This window comes from Scophthalmus maximus, chromosome 10 (genome assembly GCF_022379125.1).
Source record: "Scophthalmus maximus strain ysfricsl-2021 chromosome 10, ASM2237912v1, whole genome shotgun sequence".
NCBI classification, from domain to species: domain Eukaryota; kingdom Metazoa; phylum Chordata; class Actinopteri; order Pleuronectiformes; family Scophthalmidae; genus Scophthalmus; species Scophthalmus maximus.
In genome coordinates this window covers 12174648-12198034 of record NC_061524.1, presented here as the reverse complement: position 1 = coordinate 12198034, position 23387 = coordinate 12174648, and the positions used below count along the sequence as shown (strand labels likewise).

The following is a 23387-nucleotide window of genomic DNA, read 5'->3' as shown; positions in this document are numbered from 1 at the left end:
GCAAAAGGGCAGGAGCTGTGTTAGCAAGTATATTTCTACAAGGAAATTATATAAATGTTCACTATAAGTGTGTCCCAAACTGGAGTGAAACAAACAAATCTGAAAAAAGATCAATAAGAAAAAATAAACACTCATGAAAAGCTATATTGTTGGTGGTGGTGTTGGTTCAGAGAACATCTAACGTTGTGCACATTTAAACGAAGGATCCAGAAGCCGTTCCAATTATTGAGATTGTAACAGGTGATTGTTGGAGGATTTTTTTCTATACAAAAACAAATGATACTAAAGTATATCGTTTTAGACTTACATCATTAATGCATCCAAAATATGGCATTGCACATTTTATCTCCATTCTCATGATTAAACTCATGAATCTAGTATAATGAAACACAAAACAATGTTAACATTGAAACAATATATACATATCGCTTCATTTTAGAATCTCAAGCAAAATAAAGGTTGGCAAAAGAACAACTGTGCCACATTCTCGTGTAAATCAATGTTTTGCAATGACGAAATAAAAACATTGTTTTTACTGATATAGTGACATCAGATAAATATGAATGTGTAATATAATTTGTTTTTCTAGTGATACAAACTGGCCTCAGCATCAAAAACTATGACATGTGTATATGGCTCGCTTTAATAGAAAAGTAAGAAAAGCACAACTTTATTCTAACCAGACTTTAATGTTCCTGTGGCCAGTAAAGTGTGTTTGTACTAACTGTAACTTCCACGGGAGGCGCTGTAGCCGATTTATTCCGGCCTGGCCCTTTAACTCTGACGTTTCAGATTTTCCTCCACGTTGGCCGCACATGCGCAGAGAGCCCGGTCACCTGCTGGGGATCAGACGCGAACAAGGAAGTCTGTCGCTGAATACTGGATGTCAGCCTGAACCAAATTAAAATTCACCTTCGTCGGATAGTTGCGATCCGCTCGCCGGCTCCTGGCTGCGTCGGCGCGACAAGATGTTCAAAAAGCTGAAGCAGAAGATCAACGAGGAGCAGTCACCGCAGAGGAATGCGCAGTCACCACAGCAGGCCCAGGTTGGTTGTGGTGTTGCTCTGAGCTAACCGGCTAAGCTAACAACTGTTTACACTGCTCAGTCAGGTCGACGAGGAAGAGGGTTTGTCCTTTCGCTGACCTAGTTCATGCCTCCATAATGATTTTACATCAATATCTCATCGACTTAATGAGATGTCAACTTTCCTCCACTTGTTTTGGCAATTGACCCTTCTTTTTTTTTTTAGGTTAGCACCATGCTAAGTCAGTTAGCTGTCAACAGCTAGTAAGGTGCGTTCAAGGAAATTTGTAACTGGCAACGCTAGTTGTCCCAGGTAGTTAAACACAAGAAGTAACACAAGGCAACCGTGAACTTCCTTGTAGGCAAAACTCTGGGCAGAAATAATGAAATATTCCACGGATGGGCGTGTCTGTGTATGTGTCTGCATGTAGATGTCAGCTGGCAGCTCTATGTGACACGCACAAGTCCTGCCGCTGTCAAACGCCTGCAAATATAAAAGATTGGAGAAACCAGTGCGCCGATTTTTTTTTTTTACGTGAATGTCAAAGTAAATACAGCTTCAACGCTGCGTACATCTGTATTTTGCAGTGCACTTTGTGTTTGTTGTATCCCGGTTTAACCGGTCCTTACTTCACTTATATCTATGCATATGTTTTTCTTAATTTTTAAACTATTGTCCCAGCTTTGAAACTATTGTGGCGTGAACACAGAACATTTGAACTCTTTAGAGCTCAAATCAAACATCAGCTGGCTGACTTTCACATGCAAAAAGCCTTTTTCTATTGTGTGTGGTATCTTTTTCTGCTTTTGTTTATATCTCGCGTTGCTTGCTGTGTGACATTACCTTTGTGCGGAGCAAACTGCCATTTGTTACTCAAATTTAGTTAGTTTTTGCAGTTCATGACACCCAGTGTCTTGCTGCCAAGCCAGCGGTAGGTTCACTGGGTGGGTTCAAAGGTAAAGATTGACAAACAGTGAGCTACAGTGACTAGAAGAGTACGTTTAAACAAAGAGTGTTATGCAAAAGTTGAATTCTCAAAGTGTCATTGCATTGAGGAAGAAGAACACACACACACACACACACACACACACACACACACACACACTAATTTATACTTATTTATTTGAACAGTTGGACTCTAGTGACCGGCGCAGCAGCCAAACCCCCCCGTGTCATCATGATGGATCCCCCTCTCCCAGTGACAGAGAGGTGAGCATGGTGTCAGCCTCTGTCGATATATGTTTCATATCTTTAAACTCAACTGCAGCCTGCAGAGATATCAATGCCCCCCCGCCCCCCAGCTTCTGTTCCTATTTTCAGTACAGAGTAATGTTTCTGTCAGTCCTCAAAAATGTGTCTTGTTTTTTGGGTTTCGCTACGCTTAATGTTCTCCCAATAACAAGCCAGCGCCTTTTGATTGCCGGGCCAGTGAAAGAAAAATGAGTCACCAAGTAGTGCTTCAGTTTACAAAGGGTGTAGGATACTGATCATTGTTATTGCTAATCCTCTGTTCCCTACTGATCACTCTTTGTAAATATAATGAAAGACACATATTAGTCCCTGAACTTATTCCAAAAGCATATTTTGTCAGTTGTAGCTGTTCTATTACTGTAGGTGACAGTGTCCTGATAATTTCATGAGAACACATGGACTGGAATTACCTTGTGATAATTGATTTTGTAGCTCAATCAGCTCTGTCATATCATTTTATACAGGTATGGTCTCTTAAGTCTTCACTTAATTTAATTGCATGTATTTACACCTTGGAGAATGAAACAAAAATTATATTTAATTCAGGGCCAATTTAATATTTTCTTAACACTTTTTGTAGCATACACAAATTATTACTGCATGAAATCAAAATATAATTTTAGTATGGCTCATTTACAAACACAACATAAGTAATGTTCCACAGTACTGTAACTGCTCACCAAAAAATACATTTTCATTTAGAAGCATTGGGAAGGACATTTTAATGGCGATGAGCAGACCATGTTTCAGTGAGTGTTTATGAATAATTGATGTATCCTCCCTCAGTGTTTTTTTTTTCCTCGGTGTGTTGTTGCACTATTTTTCCCCCGGTGGATGTGGACAGGTCTATGGAAGACTTCTTTTCGTTCGATTCGTTTGACAGGCGTCGACTGGCAGTGAGGTACTCACCACGACTGTAAGATGGATGATGCAACGTCTGGTTAATACATATTATCTTTCAGAGCTTAGATGTGGATGCTAACATTCTTAGCTGTTTGATCTTTAGATCAAAAAAGGGCTTGATTACTTATTCATGACAAGTTTCCTACATTGCAACACTGCAGACTACTGGAATAGTGTCCCTATTTGGTCAGGTTGAGTTAATCTACACCTCCTCCTATCTCCTTTGGAAGCGCAGGTGTGTAGGGGTAAACTTGGGGCTCACATGCCCTCATCTTAGCGGCTTCTTATCATTGCAGCTTCTTTTATTTCACTTCGCAAATCTTTAACACTTTGACACACTCTGAAAGTCTTTGTTTGATAACTGAAGGCAAATTTAGCCCATTTGTGACAAGACCGCAACCTAAGACTACGAGCAGAGATGTCAAACTGTTATTCATGACATTTAATGTTGATTGATGTTCACTATCACGTTTTTCTTATTTTCCTTCCTATTTCATGTAGTCTCTCTCCCTCCCTCCCTCTCTCTCTCTCTCTCTCTCTCTCTCTCTCTCACCACTCTTTGTCTTTTTTCCATCCATCTCAGTCTCTCTCATCCAGCCTCCTCTGGACAGTCTGGCTACACACTCCCTTCAGCGCTGTGTCACTCTCATGGTGTTGTTTTTTCTCATTGCTCTCTGTGTTCCTCCCCTTTTCCCACCTTTCGTCCCGTTATTGCACTGACGGGTTCAGATGCTGGCTGGGATGATAGCAGAGCCCGCTTTTCTCTCTGAGTATACTATCTTTGCTCTGGACCATTCAAAACGACCTCAAACGGCACAGGTAGCCAGTGTGGTGAGTTTGTCCTCACTTCCTGCCTCTTCCCGCTCCTCCTCCACCTCCTCCTCCTCTTGCCCTGTTCCTTCCTCCCATCTCCACACCTTTGGGGAATCGGTAGACAGCAGTGGCCTACGTAGGGACAGCTTGTTCCCTGCTCTCTGTCTCCTGTTTCCTTTGGATTTAGCAACAAGAAGGCATCTCATATCTAGGCTAACCCTGCTTCTAATGGGGTTAACATTGTGGGATAGAAGCTTTGTGTTGCTTTCTGCCGTATGTTGGTTTATTGCCTTACCTTTCAGTTATTATGATCCGTCATAGAATTTAATATCGCCCCTTGTCTTTAGGTATCCTTAGTTGCTTGCCGTGTAGACCCTCAACACCTTGTCATGTTGCCTGATGGCCTTTGTCCCTCCTCCCTTCAAGTCTGTTTATTTGGAGAGTTGACGTTTTTATTTTGCAACCCATGTGCAGCCCACCTGAAATGTTAAATTGCTTGTAACCCTTTCAAGTAAACAAACAGAGCTGCGTTCCTTTGCTCTTGTGGAGCTTTGAAAGTGGATGAATATCTGGACGATGATAACACTGTAACAACCTAATATTCATCATTTGTGATACAAACAACACAAATTTCATTAATGCACACATTCAGTTTGTGAACATGTTGTATGTCTGTTTTATGTCTAAGATATATTTAATTTATCACGCAATGTAAAATGTTTTCTTCACTTGAATAGCTAATTTTATTTAGCCTTTACTGTTTCATGCATAGGGAATATGGCTATCTATCTATCTATGTGTATTTTAACATTTAAATTTAATCCTGATTGAGGTTTGTTTACCCAAAATTCTCTATATAGGACAGTGTATGTTATTACTGCTCATTGATGTGAGTATTTTATATTTGGAAACAGTTTGACATTAATTGTAAGAACTATGATCTTCTTCTGGGGCCAATGGCCAAAGTGTTTTGAGTGCGTGAGTCTTGAGCTGTCGCCTTATGACTTAATTATATCCAGGCTTATTAGGATTGAAAAAGCTTCACTATACAGTATGTAACTGATTAGTCTATTACCTTTTATTGGACGGTTGGTTGGTCGAGATCAGTTTTGAGAGGTTGCAGCTACAGATGTGTTGCAGCTACAGATTGTGATTAACCATAAAAAGTCTTAAATCCATCACAATGTCTTTGCCATGCTCCATCTACATCTGGTCGAAATGTTATCAACATGTCCTTTACTCAATACTGACTCCCGAATACCATGATAGTCATCATATTCATATGAATTTCATTACATTTGCTGAATTTTGTTTCGTTTGGGGTTTTTTATTGAGCCAAAACTTAATTCAAGCAATCTTTCTAAATAATGTGCGTCTTGTACTTTATCAAGGTCGTGGTTGTGTGCATTGTGTGTAACAGGATTTTGGATTTGGTGTCTCATTTGTCCCTGTGAAAATTGGATGTGTGGTGTTGGAGCATGCAGTATAGAAATAGAAGTCAGTCAAGTCTTGGTTTACTGGAGATCTCCATGAACTACATCCCCAAGAGCCGTTTTCCAACCTGTAACAGTGACGAGCATCGAAGTTAAATAACACACTGAGCAAATTAGTGAAAGATTTCCAAGAAATAAATGCTCGAGCAAGCATGAGTTCAGTGTGCTGCAGAGACAGAGAGAGTTCCCTGTGGTGTTTTCTCGTAAAACAAACAAAAGTTCACCAAAACACATTCTGCGTGTCCTCGATTTCTAACAAAATGCACAGTGCATCATTCCACTTTCTCATAAAACCTTTGCAAAGAGGATTTTTTTTCAAAGCTTTGAGACCTTCAAACGTGCATGTTTGTCCTTGTGCGGGTGTAAGAGTACAAACAACACACACACACACACACACACACACACACACAATATGCACATTCAAGGCGTGTATTTACTTACATGCATCCTATAACATACATGTACTTATTTGGTTTAATGCTTAAGGTGCCCTGGAAAAGTAACTAGAATACTTTTCAAGCTGTACTCCCTTATTTATTTTAGGAGCGAGGCTTTAAACCCAGAGCCAACAGTCACTAGATAGATAGATAGATAGGATTTTTCTTTTTACCGACTCCTTTACCATTCAGATGATTTCCATAAGAAACAGGACATGAATGTTGAATGATTTGCACAGTAATCCAGAGAGCAGGAGTAGCTCAGAGCTGAAAAAAGGAAGTGAGATGATGTGCTTACTCTGATCCTGCTCCTAACAAGTCAACTAAACCGACTAAGCTGCTAGATGTTCCCTCACCTCAGGTGTGTTTCTGTGCTCTTGTAATACAGCTGCAAGCGCACTGCCAATCTTCAATTCATGTACCGGCTCTTCGACTTGACTTTTAACTGTCTGTTTGTTTTGTCCTCATGGCTGTTCTGTAGAGTCTCGTTTTAACCCTTTTTTGTTGAATGTACTGCAGAGATGCCTTCTTTTCTATGTGTATAACCCCTCTGTTTTTTTCCAAGTTGCATGAGGGTACCCATTGCCCCTGCATTGCTCCCAGCAATACTAATATTGCTCCCTCCAGAGTAATCAGGGAGAGCCATGCTGGGTGTGGATGACTAACTGGCCCAGGACAGGTCCACAGGCGCAGCCTTCCTTTCTCTCATTGTGTCTTTTTATCTGCAGGGAGCCTCTAAAGGACCAGCCAGGTCTCCCAGAGGTAGCATCAATGGCGAAGGAAGTGCTTCTCCTCATGTACGGTTTTTATCCAGTTTTTTTTATCTGCCTTATTTTGGAAGGCCAAGTTAATGGTTTAGTGTTGTTTCAAATTCTTTATTTTTATTCTTCATTAAACATCTCCAACATCCCGACAGAGAGAGGAGCCGCAGTCATTTGCCCAGAAACTGCAGTTAAAAGTTCCCTCGATGGAGTCGTTGATTCGCGTCGGTGCCAGTCGGGCGGAAAATCTGTTCCGTTCTCCCTCCAAAGAGAACCTGGTCCGAAGCTCATCGCGGGACTCCCTGACTCCTTTGGGAGAAAACGAGTCCCCGGGCGGCGCCACTACATATGATCCCCCCTCAGATATTGAGAGTGAGGCTGAGGAGCCACCAGGAAGTGCAGAGTCCCTTTCCAAAGAGCAGCTGTTGCACCGACTGCTTCAAGTGGAGAGGAGTCTGGGGAAGTACAGAGGAAAGTACTCAGAGGTGAGTGTCACACGGGTGTCAGAGAGATAAAAATGTGTAGCACACACATTGTGTAGAACATTGACGACTTTCTCTGTTTCCTTTTTCCTCGTCTTTATCGGGCAGCTGGTTACTACGTACCGAACAGTACAACGAGATAAAGAAAAAACACAGGTAAATTTTGCCAGCATTTTATTTTTTATATGATATCTTCCAAAAGAGTTTTCTCATTAGTCATTTTCAGAACAAATGTACCATCGTGAATTGATTGGATGTTGACTTCTGTTCTCCCTCTCCTCAGGCCATCCTCAGTCAGAGTCAAGACAAAGCTCTCCGCAGGATAGGGGAGCTGCGGGAGGTACAGCTGTTATGTTATGAATGTTGTTGTCTCTGTCTGTCAAGAACTGTTTTTCGTTTTTTTAAAGTTTTGAGTGAATGTACTCAATGATTTTTAGGAGCTTCAGATGGACCAGCAGGCCAAGAAACACCTACAGGAAGAGTTTGATGCTGCGCTAGAGGAGAAAGACCAGATGATCACTGTCCTCCAAACACAAGTAAGTATGTCGGTATGTGAATGAGAGAATACAGCAACATCTTTAGGATTTACATGTTACATAAATATGACTTAATATTGCACAGAATTACAGTATTTACCCATATGCTCCTTGAAAAATGTTAAAGTTTGAAGTAAGAAAATAAGATCCTTTACAAAAAATTAAGCCATACAATAAATGCTAAAAATTACATTTACAAAGTTAAGCACACAGGCATTAAAGCCTCCTCAAGTTTTTTTTTTATTCCTGTCAGGTTGCTCTGTTGAAGAAACGAGTCAAGGTGGTCTCTGACGTTGCTCTGCCACCTGAAGATGACGTACATCAGTCTGAAGATACAGAAGGCTATTCTTCTGCCACACAAAGTCCTTCCAAGCAAGACGTCGAGCCTGAGGCTGCTGAGGGTAAGCATACCTTTTATTTATCTGTAGTTATTGTCTATGAGATTAATGACTTTTTTTCAGAGGAGCACTTTAATGAGTGCAATTTATTCCCTGGGCAGGAGAGGGCAACAGTGATCCAACCAAACTCATGGAGGCTCTACAGAAGAGAGTGAAGAGGCAGGAAAACCTCCTGCAGAAGTGCAAAGAAGTGATGCGAACACACAAGGAGCGCAGCGCCCAGCTGGGCAGTGAGAATGAAACTCTGCAGGAGCAGCTGCAGGAAAGACTGCAGGAGCTCGAGAAGATGAAGGTATAGTTATGATATGATAGTTATTATACTTTAGTTTTTACCATGTTCGCACAGTAATATCAGGGGGGAATTTCAATTCATATTGATCCATAAAGTTATAACTGCTTATGACTAATAAGGTTTTTTCAAAAGCACAAAGCAGCTCGATATTTCAAAGCAATTTCATGGGAACAGCCTCTCACTCTGAATCGATGTGGCAGTAAACTGTAATTACAAAGAGGTTTGATTAAATTGGAGCCGGGCTGAGATGCTGCAAATGACTGAACTGTGTGTTCAGAGTAATTCATGTTGTGCTGCAAAATGTCTGCCAGAGTCTTTGCGGTCCACTGACGCCATTATCTCAGTGACAGAGTGGCTGCTGTGGTTCTCTGTGTCCGAACATCCGAAAATTCTCTGGCTGTTCTCCAGGACGAGGGTTCGTGTCATGTCAGCTTGACATGACTGAACCATTGTTTTCATTGATTTCAGACATTTTGTTTCAGCGGCATGACGGGCTTGTTAAGTTTGTCCAATCGCCGCTCTGATGTTTTGGAGCATCTGATAACAAATGTTTGGTGTCACAAAAACACTGTTTTGGCTGTATGTTCAATCGACTTGCTTTCATTCCACACAATCATTTGTATGTTGCACTCGGTTTGGGAGTGTGGCCTTGACGCCCGTGTCTGGAAAAGCATAGGTTAACAGGCGTTTAGCCCTCTTAAGCAGCATGAAGGCATCATGGAAGTGCTGGGCTGGGCTGTGCTCATCCCCTGCCTCAGACAAATATCCCATGAAACAAACCATCTGTCTGCGATTCGAGTCCCTCGGCACAAGGATGTTGAAAATCATTATTTACCGTCTGGATGACATGACCCTGGTCCTCTTTTTACTTTTTTATTTTTAATATTCATAGGAAAAATATAAATTTTTCATATTAGTTTTATAAAGTTTTGAACATCAGCTTCATAGAGACACTCATGCCTTGTGGCACAGACAGATCAAACAACTGAGAAACACATTCAATCCAGCATTTCCTGCTTGGTGACCTCTAGTTAAACTGCGGTGGCACAGAGACATAGCAACTACATGCCACTGCTGCTGAACTAGTCTATAATTTGGGTGGACATGTTGGTTTAGCGGGGCTTGTGTACACTCTCTGGTTGTTTGGCTTGTGGGCGAGGGATCCTGGGTGGTGCAGAAAACATCTAATTTTTACGTTAACTGACAAAAGCTGAAACAGAATATGAGCCTGGAAATCAGTAATGGCCCAGTGCAAAGTGGGATATTTATCAGTTGGAAATGGGATGAGATTCTCATCTGTAATTCTGTCTAATGTTTTGTGTTTAAAGGAACTGCACACAACAGAAAAGACTAAGTTGATCACTCAGCTGCGTGATGCCAAGAACCTCATTGAACAGCTGGAGCAGGACAAGGTGGGTGAAGAGGTTTTTAAGCCTTTAGTCTAATCTTGATTGAAGGTTCTGCAGATTCAGTTGTATCAGAAAACTAGACATGTTTTTTTACCCACTGAGTAAAGACACCTCATAGCCCCATGTTGTTTCTCTTAAACTTTGACCTCAGCAGCTCATGAGATTTCTGTGAAGGAGACTTAAAGCACTTTAAGTTTAAAACAACAGAGAAACTGGGGTTGAGATGGGGGTTTAAAATACATAAACAGTAGTTATCAAGTTATCAGCATCAATTTCAGTGTCCAATCGTTCGCTCAGATGGTTGATTTTCTTCTGTGGGTTGCTGGCTTTCAGGGAATGGTCATTGCGGAGACAAAGCGCCAGATGCACGAGACGTTGGAAATGAAAGAAGAGGAGATTGCTCAGCTACGCTCCAGGTTCCAGCAGGCTACTGTCCAGAAAGAAGAATTACAGGAACAGAAGGAAAAGGCTGAGAAATCAGGTGAGTGGAATCCACTTCTGTTAGTGTTCCGGAAAAATGTATTTTCTAAATATGTTAATGATGTTAATGTCATGTTTCCCAAAAGCATTTGAAGAACTTGAACGAGCACTGGGTGTAGCTCAGAGGGCGGAGGAGGCCCGGAAGCAGCTGCAGCTTCAGATGGAGGAGCAAATGAGAAATTTCCAAAGGGCCAGTGATGAAGAGAGGAAGATTCTGCAGAAGGAACTGACACGAGTCAAAGAGCAACTGGTCATTATCATGAAGGTCAGTGAGTGATGCCAGCAAAAATACTCACGTATTTATTTTCAAAATACAAAAAAGTACATTAACGTTATTGGCATTTTTACCCTGTGAGGAGGTTGTTGTTGTTGTTTCTTTGAACACGATATGTTAAAGTTACTCAATAGAAGCTAAATTCCTAAATTGACTCACCAGTTGAAGTATTAACATCATAAAACAGTAATGATAAATGGTAAGCGGCCCTAAACCATAATTGTATTTTTATTGACTTTTAATGTACTTTGATATTTACTGTGTGTGTTGGGTTGTAATGTGTCTTTGAGAACACAGAGGAGCACTATAAATCAGATGTGTTGTTATTTCTTTTAGAAATCTGCAGAGGAGACAGTGGCTGGTTTGGAAAGACTCCACAACGAAGCTCTGGCTGTTAAAGAAGCCGAGACCAGTGCCAGAATCAGCAAAGCTGTGGTAGGTGCCAAATGTTTTCATTCAGTCAATTTTGCAGTATAAACAAGTAAATCAGATGAAAAACAATTACTTTGATTTTTTTTTTCTGATTTGACATGATTGTGCTGCTTAGGAGGAATGCAAAGATGAGTTCACCCAGTTAGCCAAGGAGCAGGAGCAGCAGGCCTCTCTGGCTCTGGAGGACAAAGAGTTACAGAAGACCGCACTGAGGACTGAAGCTGATAACAAGGTTAAAGACATACAGCTGGAGCTGGAAACTGCAAGGACTGTGAGTTTATTTTAACTTTTGCTCCTTTTTAATGTGGTAATTAAGGGTTGGCTGTCCATTTCCATGTTGATTGATGAACAAAAACAATCTATACAATACTTATTTATATCTAATTCAATGTCTTTATTTGGCAAGTAAAGCAAAGTATACACGTGCCAAACAGCTACTCAATGTACATACTCAAGACTAATTTACTACCAAGCACAGCACATTTGGTGAAATTGCAATATAAAGTAAGTCAGCCAACCATCTGCACACACACATACCTTCTTAGATCTTTGGATATGTGGTGATAATTATCAACTGTAGTGACTTTATAAAATAATATAACCACCTGCGATGGATGTGATTGCAGAGAATACTGGAGCTGGAAAGCTCTCTGGAGAAGATCTCACAAGATGGACCAAGTCTGTCCCACGAACTTTCCAGTAGGTTGGAAGAGCTGCAAGATAAACACAAAGAGCAAATCTCTGCACACAGAGTCGAGGTGGAGACCCTTCTGAAGGACAAAGAGCTGCAGTTCCAAGCATACGTCGAAGACTTGAACCAGAAAACATTAGAGAAACTGGATGCAAAGCAGGCAGAACTAGAAGCTCTTTCCTCGGAACTGTCTGAGGCCATGGCGAGTAAACAGCTTCTGGAGGAGAAGTTGGTGGCTGCTGAAGATGCTCAAAGTTTGGCTCAAAAAGAGCATGAGGAGAAGTTTCATGACCAAGTGGCAAAGCACAATTTGGAGCTTACAAACATCAAACAGGAGCACGAGCAGTCCCTTAAAGGTATAGAGAAAACTCTGAAGGAGGAACTTAATGCGATGCAGATCTTACTGAGGGAAAAGGAGAAGGAAATTGAGGAACAAATCCTTCGAGAAAAAACACTACAAGAGGAATCACATTCCAATGTGCAAGAACTAAATGTTAAGGTTAAGGAACTGGAGCAGCTGCAACAAAGTTTATCACAATCCCAGTTGGAAAATGGCAGCCTAAAGGAGTCTAGTTCAAAGTTAAGTAAGCTCTTAGAGGATCTCGATCAATGTAAGAAAGATTTGGCAGATTTGGAGCATCAGCTGGAAGTGGCAAAGAATGATTGTCAAGAAAAAGAGAAGTCACTTCAAGAACTAGAAAACCAGTTACAAGAGACCAAAAAGGACCTGTCAGTGCAGGAGAAGTCATTTACCTCAGAAGTGAACAGTAACCAGGAGGAACAAGCACGCCTCAAGAAACAGCTGGATGATGAAAAAGCTGCCTTTGAGAAGAAGATGAAAAGCACTATAACTGAGATGGAAACTAAGCTGAAATCACAGGAAACAAAAATGGAAAGGTTCAAGCAGAAGGCCAAAGAAATGCAGGAGAATTTCAAGAAAAAGCTCCAGCAGAATGAAGAGACCATAAAGAAGGAACTTGCAAAGAAGGAGGCAGAGCTCCAAAAGAAAGAGCAACAAGTTCAAGAAAAAATTCTCGAGATGGCCCAAAAAAGCTCCCAAGGCCTCAGCACCGCGATGTCAGAGCTGCAGGCCAACCATAAGGAAGAAGTGGAGAAGCTGCGCGACAACCATAAGCGTGACGCAGAGGAGCTGGAGCGTCTATGGCGAGAGAAGTTTGGACAGCAGGAAGAGGAAATGATGGAAAAACACTCACTCGTACTACAGGAGAAGGCACAGGAACTGGAGGAATTATCTCAGCAACTTGGCAGAAGCAGAGAGGAGACTGAGCAAGTGAAAAACTTAAAGGAGGACCTGGCAATCCGAGAAACCACTGTGCAGAAGCTGCAAGAGGAGCTTAACGAAGCAGCGGTGAAGCTGGAAAGTTTGTCTCAGGGTGAGGCGTTGCTGAAAGAGCAAATGGAGTCAGTGGAGAGGAACCTTAACCAGGCAATGAATGAGAGAAATGCCCTCCAGGATAAACTGAACACGACAGAGGAAGAAAGCAGAGAGACGTTGAAGACTTTGTCAGACAAGTTGGAGGAAACGGAGAAGCAGCTCAAAGCGCTGGAAGGTTCCAGATGTGAGGAAAGTGAGGTCTTGCAGAATAAATGTGAGGAATCCGCCATTCAACTACGAGCCAAGGAAGCAGAGTTCCAACGGCAGTTAATAATGATCAGCAACCAAATGGAGCATTACTGTCAGGAGGTTCAGTCTAAAGTGGAGTGTGGATCTAATGAACTCCGTCAACGAGTCGAATGTCGGGTGGATGAGCTGAAAGATAGACTGCTGTGTAGTCAGAAAAAGGTAGGGCATCTCAAAAACACTGTCCTTGCTAAAATGGATAGAATTTGCACTTTAGAAGAGACTCTGCGCCAGCAGACGGAGCACAATAAGAATCTATGCATTTCATTAGAACAGATGACTGCTCAGGTAAATGCTCATATGGAGCATATCACAGCCTTAACACATGACAAAGAGAATCATGTTCAGTCTGTCAATGAAAAAGTTCAGAAACTCGAGGAGCTGAGCGAAGCAAACAGAATCATATCGGAGAGTATGAAAACAACCGAGGTGCATATCAGTGACTTGGAAAGCATCGTTAGTGACTTGAGAAACCAGCTAGAAAGTAGCATTAAAGAGAAGGAGGAAGCCATAAATCAGCTGAACCAGCAGTATACAGAGGAGAGACAACAAATGAAGGAGACCGTTGAGAGATTAGAGCAGGAGAGGAAGTCTGCATTGGAGCAGGCCGACACGCTCAGGAACAGTCAGTCTGAGTATGAGAACAAAGCGGAGACAAAGTTCATCCAGAATGACGACACCATTACATCTCTACAGACCAGGCTCGACGAGCTGGAGCGAGAAATCTCTGTAAAGAATGAAGCTCTGCAAAGCCTGACGGCGAGTGCTGACAATCAGTCCATCAGCAAGTCTGAGATGGACCAGGTGCTGAGCGAGAAAGAGCAGAAGGTCAGCGGACTTACCTCGGAGCTGGAGAGTTGCATCGCCCGACTCGACGAGCTCCAGGAGCAGTTGGCCTTAAAGACAAAAGAGTGTGAACAACTCGCCGCCGATCTAAAGCAGCAACATGGCGTCAGGGAGAGTGAAAAGAGAGAGCTGGTCGAGCAGCTGCAGAAGACACAGATGCAGTGCGCCCAGAATGGTAACGTAGAGCAGGAGATGGCAGGGAAATTGCTCTCCCTCAAGGAAGACAACCACAAGTGTAAACTCGAGCTTGAGAGTCAAAGGGAGGAATTTGAAAGGATGAGAGATGAGATTATCAAGAGCAAGGAGGAGAGTCTGAAGGCAACTGAGGATAAGTTATCTTCAGAGAGCGCTCGCAAAGTGTCAGAGCTGAAGAAGAAAGCTGAGCAGAAGATCGGCCAGATTAGAAAACAGCTGACATCGCAGCTCGAAGAAAAAGAGCAGGCGATCAAGGCTCTTCAGACCAGCCTGGAGGAAATCAAGAGCAGTGAAACATCCAGCAAACAACACATAGAAACGTTAAAAGAGAGGACAAAAACGCTGGAGGAAGCTCTCGTCAAACTAAAAGATGAGCAGGGGGAACAACTTGAGCAAATTCTTAGTAATGAAAGGCTTGAGAAGGAAAAGTCTCTGGTAGAATTGAAACACATGTACGAAGAGAAGTTGTCCTCAGTTATGGAAGATACAGCTCAACAAGGGGAACTCAAGGAAACCAGATCAGCTCTGCACGAAATCGAGGCTAAGTTAAACGAAGCAGAAGAGCAGAATCAAAACCTTCTTTCAGAAATAAACCAACTGAAAGAAGAAATGTGTGAGAAGGAAGCCAAGCTTAATCAACTCCAGGGAGCGATTAAACAACCAGGGGTTGAGGCTGAGATGAAGGTGGAATGTAGCAGCGTGCAGCAAACCATGAGCGTGATGGAAAACGAGGTTGAGAACCACTCAGCCACGCAAGAACCGGACGGCGATTCCCTGGATTCTCTCAAGAACAAACTGAGTCAGGTGGTGAGCGAGAAGGAGAAAATCCATAAGGACTTCACCAGGTTACAGAAAGACATCCGGCTACTGAGGAAGGAGCACGAACAGGACATAGAGTACATGAAGAAAGAGTTGTCAGAGGAGAATGAGAAAAGGCTCAAGTAAGTTCCTGATATCAAGATAATAAAAAACGTCCTACATTTGTAGAGAGGTCTCATTGACTTGCTTTGTTTGCAAATATTTTAACACGTCTTTGTGTCGTCCATACTGATTTAATGCATTTCCTTTACTTTCTGTTGCAACAGAATGGAGTTGGAAGATGTGGAAATGAAGCACAATTCTGCCATCAAGCATTTAATGAGAGAGGTCAACACACAAATGGCCTTAAAGGAGCGGGACCTTGATGCAGCAGTGAAGGAAGCCATTGGTGAGGCGGAAGAAAGAAACTCAGATTTACTGCTGTGATGTTAAGCATTGGAAATGAGTGTTTAAAAGAATTCTCTTTGTTGCGATGCAGTCATAAAGTAAGCACCCGCATATCTGTCAAAGTAAAGATGATTGACTTTCATGTAACAACAATGATTGGGTTGGAACAACATGGAAACATACATTATTTAATCTTGACACCAGGTGGAACAGAATTATTGTTGTACTTGAAACAGTGCTTCTCAATTGCCATACTTCCTAATTTCCTCCATGGTTTAATCCTGTTACATTCCAGATGGGATGTGGGTGAGCAGTTTTAATATGTATTTGGTTTTTTGTGTGCTTCTTTTCCACTTCCTCGACACAGCGAAGGCCCAGAGTGTGGAAGCAGAGCTCATCAATGTCCACCGTGACGAAGCCAGTCAGCTTAGGAAGATGATCGCCCAGAAGGAGGATGATTTGCACAGAACTGTTAAGAAATATGAGCAGATTATAGAGGTATTAAGATGAAGCTTAAGAACTTTATTCCTCAAATAAAAACCTTCCCTTTGACCAGTCAGATAAACTCAAGAACCTCTTCCCAGACACCACCTTTTTTTTTCAACTGATTGAACATTATTTAAGTATTAATAATACAAACGTTGATCTAATCGTGGGTGTTACAATAATTCTTCTCTTACAAGTGAGCTGTCATTGTTTGCATTTTTACAACCTACAGTGACAGAAGGTGGATTTTCAACCAGTTCTCCATTTACATTTAGCTGCATCAATCATTTATCCATCACTTATTGCTAATGGTTTCAACTGTTTTTATTTTTCAGCCAACTGTTTATTTGTTAACTATTTCAACCATTGATCCATTACCAATCAACATTACTTTTACATGAATTAATTATCCTAGTCTGTATTTGTAACCTGGTCAAATAATTATTTATGCTTGATGGTTAATGAAGAGTCAGCGGCTCAGATGAAATGTTCCTCCTTTACCGTCTCCAGGCATAATTCAAGAGGGAGGTCTGAAGTTGAGTTGTGATGCTTGAAGGAAACACAGGAATTGACTCAATGTTTTAGTCTAAAGTGGAGTGTGGATCTATATCATTGTTTTTAATTGATATTATTTTTTTTTCAGAGTCGAGAGGAGGAGATGGGAGACAGAGTGTGGCAGGTTCAGAAGGAACTGGAGGAGTTGCAGACAAGGAGTCATGGCACCTCTGAGGTACAAACTGGTCTGACACTACTGAACACATTCACCAGGTCATCAAACATCTCTGACTAGTGTTGTACTGGTTGATGTACTGGGACAATGGACCGTTTACACAGATGTAGAAATTCATACCCGCACCTATCAAAGTCCATTATATGAGAGCCTGGGGGTTAGGATTAAATTCATATACTGATTCTGATGAAGTCATAAGTCACTTGACAGTGGCTGCACGGAATAACAATGGCTGTATGAAATCACTTTTTTTCAGTTCCCTTCTGGGAAAGTCTGGAGTCTGACGGAAGCATTACTAGTCTTGAATGGCAGCTCTGATCCAGAGGCCCCTTCAGTTACCTTTATTATTCAAAAGTTCATATCCAGGATAATAGACTTAGCAGCCATCAGCTATCTTTTCCTTTGCCTTCTTTTCGTAATTGAAGGATTCATCTTAGAGCCGGGAGACATTTTGCTTACATAGTTTGCTCTGATCAGCGTCTCGCTCCAGTCGTGTGGCTGCTCTCCAACGAGCACCGGATGCTGCGGAGCTCGTTTGATTCACTCAGGAATGTTCTCCTCGGAAAACAGAGATTGCGAGGCAGCAGCTAGCCTCAATCCCTGTTCTCAATTATCATCATGCGAGCTGATTCTCTGCCTCGGATTTATACTACACCAACACTCACTCACATTCAAGATGTGCATACTGGCAAGTGGCCATATAGGACAAAAGGACTCCTGGGAGATGTTTAACGCAGGTGCTGAGGTGCCATGAGACCCGTGCATTGAGTTTTCTACCTTTACACACAAACAAAGAATTACGTTGCGCCCGCTGATGCATTTTTCCCTGGTGAGGTAATAATTTTTATGGGTGGATTGTATAGGTTTGCGCTCCGGGAGTCCTTTCTTTACCTCACAAACCATTCTTCATGTCGACATCGGGTCAGTGTGTCTCTCCATAGGGACGGCACTTTTTCAAAGGTCCAAGTCCGGTTTACAGTAATTTACAGATAAAGCAGATTTAAAAAATCGCATTAAATGACCATCTGTCTTACTTATTCCACCTGTGGCTCCCAAACAAATAAATAGTTTCTTTATTTTTTTAAACTCAAACAGCATGGCACTGTAGCTTTAGAAAACATTACTGAAAAGGACTAAATTTCTTGGCTGTAGGATTTCATCTGTGGATTCATACACATTTGGCCTTCTAATGAGGGTTGTGGATGTGGATCTGATTCAAAATAAACTACAGCGTCTGTGTCCATGGTAATGAGGGAGCATGTGACTCTGTGCAACTGTGTGGTTCTTGGATGTGTGATCGTTTCTGGATGATATTGGAGCTCGATGGCACAGAGGAATAAAAGCCATCAGGCTTTTCATAATTATCATTGGTTTTGGTGTTTTTTCGTGGTATTTGTTGACCATAAGAGAAATACAGAATAGTAGTACACGTCATTTTAAGATGAATTGTGCTGTTTATTTAAATGTCGTTAAGGAATAACTGACTGACTGTACATATTAATTATTAATCATTATTTCACTGTTACTACTCATGTTTTTTTAATCATTCAATTCTAACATACAGTATCTTCTCCTCTCTTCTCATTTATTCTGGCACAGATGAGCACAGAAGAACTACAGGTTTGATTGCTGGTTCCAGTATTACTCTTTGTAGGAGTCAGACCATAACCACTGTAAAACAGTTGATTAAGAAAACGTGCCTCTTTGATGAGCACGTACTATCAGTGTATTGCATTATTTGCTCCACCTCCCACTTCTCAATAACATTTATGTTCTGTACACTAACCTAGGCTCAGCTTGCTGAGAAGACTACCTTGCTGAGCGGGACTCGGCTGAAGGAGCAGGAATTTGTTGAGAAAGTGAGTGTCGGGGCCCTGTGTATGTGTGTGGTGTGTGTAGTGTGCATGTGTAGATGTGTAGTGTGTGTGCTTTTTGCAGGGACAAGTGAACAGAAAATCCTGTTCAGTGTATTCCCAGGACTCTGTGGCCTCCAGCGAGAGCAGCTACTGCTCTCCCGCTGCATCAACTTAATTACACAGCACATCTGTTTACATTTGGTTTAACCCTATAAACAATCAGAGCAACGCCTCCCACAGTTTTTCCTCACACACGTCGTCTTTTCTCACAGAGATGCCCAGAGGACGGCCACAACAAAATGTTTATATCACATGCAACAATTTGATCTAATGCATTGAATTGACCCAGTGGGGTCAGATTCTTCCCATTATTAATCTGTCCATGCTTGTGTGTTTCTCCACGGCAGATTCACTCGCTCGAGGACAAGATTAGATGCTTGAACCGAAAAACGGTTGTAACTCATCTCGGGAGCTCATTCAAAGGTAACGTTAACACAGTGGATCACTTAGTTCTGCTTTTTGAATCCAATTTTCTTTGAGATCAGCACATAAAAGATGCAGCACATACAGCTTGAACATGGTACAGCAGCATGGGAAAGTGTATCATAAATGACACTCACACCTAGGTGACCCCACGTTTGAATTGTAATGTGGATTTTTACACATAACATATATGGTATTGTGTCACCATATAATTCTATTGTTATTATATTAATTTTATAGTTGTTGTTTCAAGAGCGTAGCTGCTCTGTAAAATCTCAGCTGGTGTTTTTTTTCGTAATCTGCCAGCAACCAAATCACATTATGGAGTAGTGTCACTGTGCAGTCTGGTTTAAGTATGCTTTTGAGGACATTTTGTCCTGATATGTGTGGTTTTTGGCTTAACGGTTAAGATTAGAGCAGTGGTTTTAATTCATGTTTGGTTGGTGTTAGACATATAGCCATTGTTGTTGAGGTTTGGGTAAAGCATCTCAGTGCCGTATGCTCAAGTATATCATAAACCAAACGTATTGCGTGCTTGCGTGTGTGACAAACAGTGTTCTGAGAGTCGGAGTGAATTCTCCCTTCCTCTCAGACCTTCCCTGCTGGTGTAATAAAGAGGAGCTGCTGTCAGAAGGGGGGCGGTGAAGAAGCCATCCTCGGATTTAATGGGTTTAGCAGATCGCGGACTAATGTTTCCCACACAAGACCCTGCAGCACACAGACTCCTCAAATCATCCACATCCACTACACTCACACTATATCCAACCTAATGCCGACCACGTCCTGGGTTTCCTTAGGACTACGGTAGTTATCAGTGAAAGTGTCTTCCTCTCATTCTGTTGAGCCGACTTAACCCAGACGGGGCTGTGGTTTCAGGTAGAGGGGCTGCTAAGTGTTCTCAGGTCTGTAGCCAGCCTGGTGTAACACAGGGTCAGGAGGACAAAGGCTCAGAGGAAGATTTGTTGGTGACGCGGTACTTCACAGCAGAGATAAAAGAGTTGTTTGCACTTCTCATCACCTGTCTGTCCTCTAATCGCACTGGTCTCTTTCATGGCACATCCAGGTGTCATCTGAATGATAATTCCAGATAAGCAAGGGAGCAAGTGGGTGTTGTCCCATATCAAATACCTGTTTTCTCAGTTGTAGGAGCAGAAGCCTGTAAGTGTTACCAGCCCCGACCAAGTCGAAACACAGATTTTCTCATTCATAGTTTTTTAAAGGGATAATGGCGTTGTAGCTCTGGGGCTGAGAATTACAGTAAAAACCTTCATTCTTAGACTCTTGTGGTATTAAAATGCTCCTGCTGAGCCTCGCCAGTCTTTCCTGTGCTTGTTGTTGGTGCTTAATGTGAACCCATAGCTGTGCGTGAAGGGGCTCTGTGTTTGGTTGCTAGCACAAACACAATGGAGTCATGACTAACTGTGCTAGTCGTACTTTAAAAGGGGGGAGGAAAAATGGAAGCTGTGCATTTACAAACCAAATTTATTAAGATTTTAGATGAAGTATCCTAATTTTGATCTTATAGCAATGTTTTATATTTTATTCATTGTATTTAACTGAAAACTCTTTTGAGATTATCTCTTACAGACCTGGACAGAGTGGTAGTATAGAGTAATTCTACTACTACTACTACTACTACTTCTAATACTACTACTACTACTAATAATAATAACCTTCATGTATAGATAATCTTTAAAAATTCATATTACCAAGTACTTCACAAGTTAGCAATCCAAACAAATAAGATGCAGGTATTCACACACAGTCTCATAAAACTTGTTGTTATTTTACTGACTGTCTCATTTATTGATTCTTTAAAATCAGTTACATATATTCATGAAATATTATTTTAATATGACAGTTGATTTTTGCAATCTTAATGAAGTCTATAATGAAATGTTTGTACAGATCCTGTTTTCAGCAGCTCTGATGCCCTGTCGGAACCCGCTGAGATGGAGTACCTGAGGAAGGTGTTGTTTGAATACATGATGGGACGTGAAACAAAGGTATACTTCGTTTTTATTTTTTTTATCTCTTTATTTTTATACACTTAAAGTGATAAATTGATTGTTAATTTGGTTCACTCTTTTAGTTCTGTTTAAAGCCAGAATATCGCAAATTCTATCCGTCCCACCTTTTTCTTTCTTTTTTTTTAAGTGAGTGTGAGACCGTTCAGGAAGTCCTATAAAAGTCATGTTGTGTCCAGTCTTCTTGGGTAAAATTAACAGTGATCTCCCTAATTAACGGTGCCGTTGACATGGTCCTAAAGTCAGCGGGATTTTCCCAGCTCCTCAGCAAACAGTAAGTCTTTATGGCAACATAGCAGACCTCCCCAGTGTGGAGGATGTCCCCCGGCCTGCCTGCGAGCACATGCATCCTGCATGATGCAGAATTGCCATTTAAAGACATGCTGGCCTTGTTTAGTGTTAGTTGAGTGGTTAGGTTTCCTACACAGCAGCCCTGTTTCTGATTATCCCCGGTGTTTATGGGGAAATGCATGCTCCCTGGCAGATAGGCCTGGAATTGATTATGCAGATAATGTTTTTTCCCCCCACTCTTTTTTTGGTTCTGTTGGGCCTTAATTGTCTCAGAACAAGTTTACCTGATTGGATCATGGTGTCAAAGGCCAAGAGGTGTGTGTATCTGGTCTTTGTCAAAGGGATATTGAAATGAAAAATGAAGAATGTTTGAAACTCCTATGTTGAATATTGAGGGAGTTCAGAGTTTATTGTTTTAAATGCCAGCTACTGTCAAGCTTTTAATCTATTTGTTTATTTGTTTATTTTCTCCTCGTCTGCAGACAATGGCCAAAGTGATAACCTCCATGCTCAAGTTTTCTCCCGACCAAGCGCAAAAGGTTTTTGACAAAGAGGACTCGAAACCAACTGTAATTGACCTTGATGACCTCAATCGCTGAAGTCACCTCAGCTCCTTTGTCATTGAAAAAAAATAGAATGCAATTCTTCATTAACTGAATTAATGTCATATCTTTTCCCTTCACAGCCTTGGTTACGGTGAGTGTCTGAATAATTCGGATACTTTTGGATGAAAATATGCTCCTGCTGCTCCTGAAGGGGAAGACTGCCAGGGATTTGATCGAGCCCTTCTCCCTGCATTTTTAGTTTTTGTCATTTTTGTGTGTGTGCATGTGGCCGTGTCTGTGTGTGTGTGTTTGCGTGTGCGGTATGTATGACTTTCTGTAAAGGTTTGAGGGAATTAGGAGAGAATATGCCAGAAACACAAATCTTCCATGAATCCAGTTTTACGCTGAAATTGAGTTTGTTAATTTATACATTTTAGATGAAGATAAATGGGTTTCTCTTTTATTTAAGTGTGTTCATATGGATTGGCTTGTGCAATAAATAATATCGTTATCATGTATTGATTCTGACGGTCAGTTGATTAATAGGTTCCTGTGTTGTGCTGTTGTGTGAATCACTTCCTGTGTAAAACTGTCAACGACCCTTTAACTGTGCACTTGCACCAAGTTAAGACACTGGCCTCTGGACCTTGTTTGTTTTACGCAGCTTTTCTATACTTTATATCCTGTCACTGATGCTGACATAGAACCCAAAATCACAAAACTGTAAATTGTGCTATGATAATTTAAACTGTACCATAGGGCACTAAATGACTTGCTATACATTTTCAGATTAACAAATTAAATCTTATTTACAGAACACCCTTTGTCACTCCTTTTTATCTTACAGTGTCTTTAAATGTGAAATCCAATCCTTTATCTCAGGAGCTGTTTTTACATTGTTTGCCGTGTTAACAGAGGAAAAAGAATGATAGCAGCCTGCTGAGATGAGACATGTGGAATGCAGACATCACAACGAAAATGGGTTTTACAGATCCTCTTGATGGTGCGTGACCCCAACCTTAAGCAAGGGTAAGCCAGGACCAACAGGTGACCTTTGTTTGACCTTTTGTTTATTTCTTCCGCAACACTTAAACAATCGTTTTCTCACATAAAAGGCACATGCATGTATAAGACCATGGACACCCTCATTTAATAAGAATGAATAAATAATTAAACTTTAATGGATAAAGTACATTTACACAGAATTTCTGTTGCTCTCAAACTTTATGTGAGGATGCGAACGGACTGTATGATTAAATGAATACTGCATAGGTGAACTTTAACACTTAAAACCTCTCCAGACATGTTTGAAAAGACAGAAATACTCTGAAGTCAACATTTAGTTACAGATGAGTTTTTTTTGCAATGAAGAAGTTTGAAAATGACTCAAATCACAAATATTG

The 23387-nt window shown here is 41.3% G+C and overlaps 1 protein-coding gene across 3 annotated transcripts; it reads left to right on the top strand.

Moving 5' to 3' along the window:
- The first annotated feature begins 814 nt into the window (after positions 1-814).
- Positions 815-22801, top strand: golga4 (golgin A4). 3 transcript variants are annotated; one of them, XM_035605145.2, is made up of 25 exons: positions 815-1046; positions 2157-2234; positions 3909-4010; positions 6651-6719; positions 6839-7168; positions 7274-7321; positions 7449-7505; positions 7603-7701; positions 7955-8102; positions 8201-8391; positions 9720-9803; positions 10134-10281; positions 10367-10545; positions 10891-10989; positions 11102-11257; positions 11613-15301; positions 15446-15567; positions 15934-16064; positions 16696-16782; positions 18382-18402; positions 18573-18641; positions 19046-19121; positions 21030-21127; positions 21922-21978; positions 22125-22801. In XM_035605145.2, the coding sequence occupies exons 1-25, from the start codon at positions 969-971 to the stop codon at positions 22137-22139; spliced, it is 6231 nt and encodes a 2076-aa protein (XP_035461038.2). In that variant the 5' UTR covers positions 815-968; the 3' UTR covers positions 22140-22801. The 3 variants fall into 3 exon arrangements, with proteins under 3 accessions (XP_035461038.2, XP_035461037.2, XP_035461040.2); XM_035605144.2 differs by having other exon boundaries at positions 816-1046; positions 21922-22008; XM_035605147.2 differs by lacking the exon at positions 3909-4010 and having other exon boundaries at positions 816-1046; positions 21922-22008.
- Positions 22802-23387: the final 586 nt, after the last annotated feature.

Excerpts from the sequence above, each read along its gene's own strand:
- golga4 (XM_035605144.2), top strand. The coding sequence starts at position 969 with ATGTTCAAAAAGCTGAAGCAGAAGATCAACGAGGAGCAGTCACCGCAG. Across the intron at positions 18,403-18,572 it reads TGAGCACAGAAGAACTACAG|GCTCAGCTTGCTGAGAAGAC; the intron begins GTTTGATTGCTG and ends ACACTAACCTAG. Across the intron at positions 18,642-19,045 it reads AGCAGGAATTTGTTGAGAAA|ATTCACTCGCTCGAGGACAA; the intron begins GTGAGTGTCGGG and ends TCTCCACGGCAG.